General features: G+C 53.7%; 1 protein-coding gene across 1 annotated transcript in view; it reads right to left on the reverse strand.

The window, feature by feature from the left end:
- The window catches only part of sv2ba (synaptic vesicle glycoprotein 2Ba), a 34734-nt gene that overhangs the window by 12603 nt on the left and 19631 nt on the right, over nucleotides 1–2500 (reverse strand). Inside the window, exon 4 of the mRNA XM_041869466.2 lies at nucleotides 212–363. Coding sequence (XP_041725400.1) covers nucleotides 212–363 — 152 coding nt within the window. The remainder of the gene's footprint in view (nucleotides 1–211; nucleotides 364–2500) is intronic.

Raw genomic sequence — 2500 nt, forward strand, 5'->3', positions numbered from 1 at the left:
CATTATCATCATTACCATCATCACCATCATCACCATCAACAACAACAACAGCAACAGCACAGCCAGGGCCATTACCTGCTGGGTGACGTTATAGTTGAGCTCAAAGAGTGCATGGGCCTCCATCAGGGCTTGGTCAGGTCAAGCCCAAACTGCTCAATTCATCTACTATGAAATGAGTCAAGTATTCCAGAACAGCATTATGTCTTCGTACCGTAGTGTGGGATGATTCCCCAGGCGGTGAAGGAGGCATAGAGTCCACCCAACATCCAGAACATACACAGCCAGCTAAGGTGCTCCCCTCTCTTATCCATCTGGAGGAACTCTGCAAAGTAGGTGTACACTATCGGGATAGTCCCTCCGATCCTGGTGGAACAATACAGGAGACATTACAGACATTTAAACACGGTCAATATGTTCTTTAACATCAGCAGAAATGTTCAAACACTGAAATGGGGTGTGATTCCTCTTCAGGTGTCTTTTCTGCCTGTTCTGTGGATGTTGCCTTATAACCAACCTGGGACTGTTCTCTTTGGCTCCGGTAAAGGGTTCTGTTACGATGTGTGTCCAAATGGCACCCTATTCCCTATGTAATGCACTACTTTTGACCAGGGCCCATCGGAAGTGCACTACATAGGGCATAGGGTGCCATTTGGGACTCGGACATGACGTTACGATCTTGGTGCCTTGGCTGGGCTCAGGGCGTCTGCCAGACAGTGCTAGCCTGCAGTAATGATTATGAAAGAAGTGTGTCTTATGACCATTATGTTAAGGAGGTGAGGAGGTAGTGGTGATCACCCCATAAGGCTGACTGACCCACAAGACATCACTGCATCAGGGACTTCCTTATTCCTTTCAACACGCTCCAGGGACAATTAATTGACCGGTCAGCCAGCCAATCACAAATACCCGTTATATCCATCTAACATCTATCTCTCATTCCCCTCTCCAGCCCCTCTCCATCTCTCTCTCAATCCCCTCTCCATCCCTCTCTCTCCATCCCCCTCTCTCCATCCCTCTCTCCATCCCTCTCTCCATCCCTCTCTCTCCATCCCTCTCTCCATCCCCCTCTCTCCATCCCTCTCTCTCCATCCCTCTCTCTCCATCCCTCTCTCTCCATCCCTCTCTCCATCTCTCTCTCTCCATCCCTCTCTCCATCCCTCTCTCTCCATCCCTCTCTCTCCATCCCTCTCTCCATCCCCCTCTCTCCATCCCTCTCTCTCCATCCCTCTCTCTCCATCCCTCTCTCTCCATCCCTCTCTCCATCTCTCTCTCTCCATCCCTCTCTCCATCCCTCTCTCTCCATCCCTCTCTCCATCCCCCTCTCTCCATCCCTCTCTCTCCATCCCTCTCTCTCCATCCCTCTCTCTCCATCCCTCTCTCCATCTCTCTCTCTCCATCCCTCTCTCCATCCCTCTCTCTCCATCCCTCTCTCCATCCCCCTCTCTCCATCCCTCTCTCTCCATCCCTCTCTCTCCATCCCTCTCTCTCCATCCCTCTCTCCATCTCTCTCTCTCCATCCCTCTCTCCATCCCTCTCTCTCCATCCCTCTCTCTCCATCCCTCTCTCTCCATCTCTCTCTCCATCCCTCTCTCCATCCCTCTCCCCATCCCTCTCTCTCCATCCCTCTCTCTCCATCCCTCTCTCCATCTCTCTCTCAATCCCCTCTCCATCCCTCTCTCTCCATCCCTCTCTCTCCATCCCTCTCTCTCCATCTCTCTCTCCATCCCTCTCTCTCCATCCCTCTCCCCATCCCTCTCTCTCCATCCCTCTCTCTCCATCCCTCTCTCCATCCCTCTCTCTCCATCCCTCTCTCTCCATCCCTCTCTCTCTCTCCATCCCTCTCTCTCCATCCCTCTCTCTCCATCCCTCTCTATCCCTCTCCATCCCTCTCTCTCCATCCCTCTCTCTCCATCCCTCTCTCTCCATCCCTCTCTCTCTCTCTCTCCATCCCTCTCTCCATCCCTCTCTCTCCATCCCTCTCTCTCCATCCCTCTCTCTCCATCCCTCTCTCTCCATCCCTCTCTCCATCCCTCTCTCTCCATCCCTCTCTCTCCATCCCTCTCTCTCCATCCCTCTCTCTCCATCCCCTCTCTCCATCCCTCTCTCTCCATCCCTCTCTCCACTCTCTCTCCATCCCTCTCTCTCCATCTCTCTCCATCCCTCTCTCTCCATCTCTCTCTCCATCCCTCTCTCTCCATCCCTCTCCCCATCCCTCTCTCTCCATCCCTCTCTCTCCATCCCTCTCTCCATCCCTCTCTCTCCATCCCTCTCTCCATCTCTCTCTCAATCCCCTCTCCATCCCTCTCTCCATCCCTCTCTCCCCATCCCTCTCTCTCCATCCCTCTCTCCATCCCTCTCTCCATCCCTCTCTCTCCATCCCTCTCTCCATCCCTCTCTCCATCCCTCTCTCTCCATCCCTCTCCCCATCCCTCTCTCCATCCCCCTCTCCATCCCTCTCTCCATCTCTCTCTCAATCCCCTCTCCATCCCTCTCTCTCCAT

Source organism: Coregonus clupeaformis, unplaced genomic scaffold, assembly GCF_020615455.1.
Source record: "Coregonus clupeaformis isolate EN_2021a unplaced genomic scaffold, ASM2061545v1 scaf0050, whole genome shotgun sequence".
Classification (NCBI taxonomy): Eukaryota; Metazoa; Chordata; class Actinopteri; order Salmoniformes; family Salmonidae; genus Coregonus; species Coregonus clupeaformis.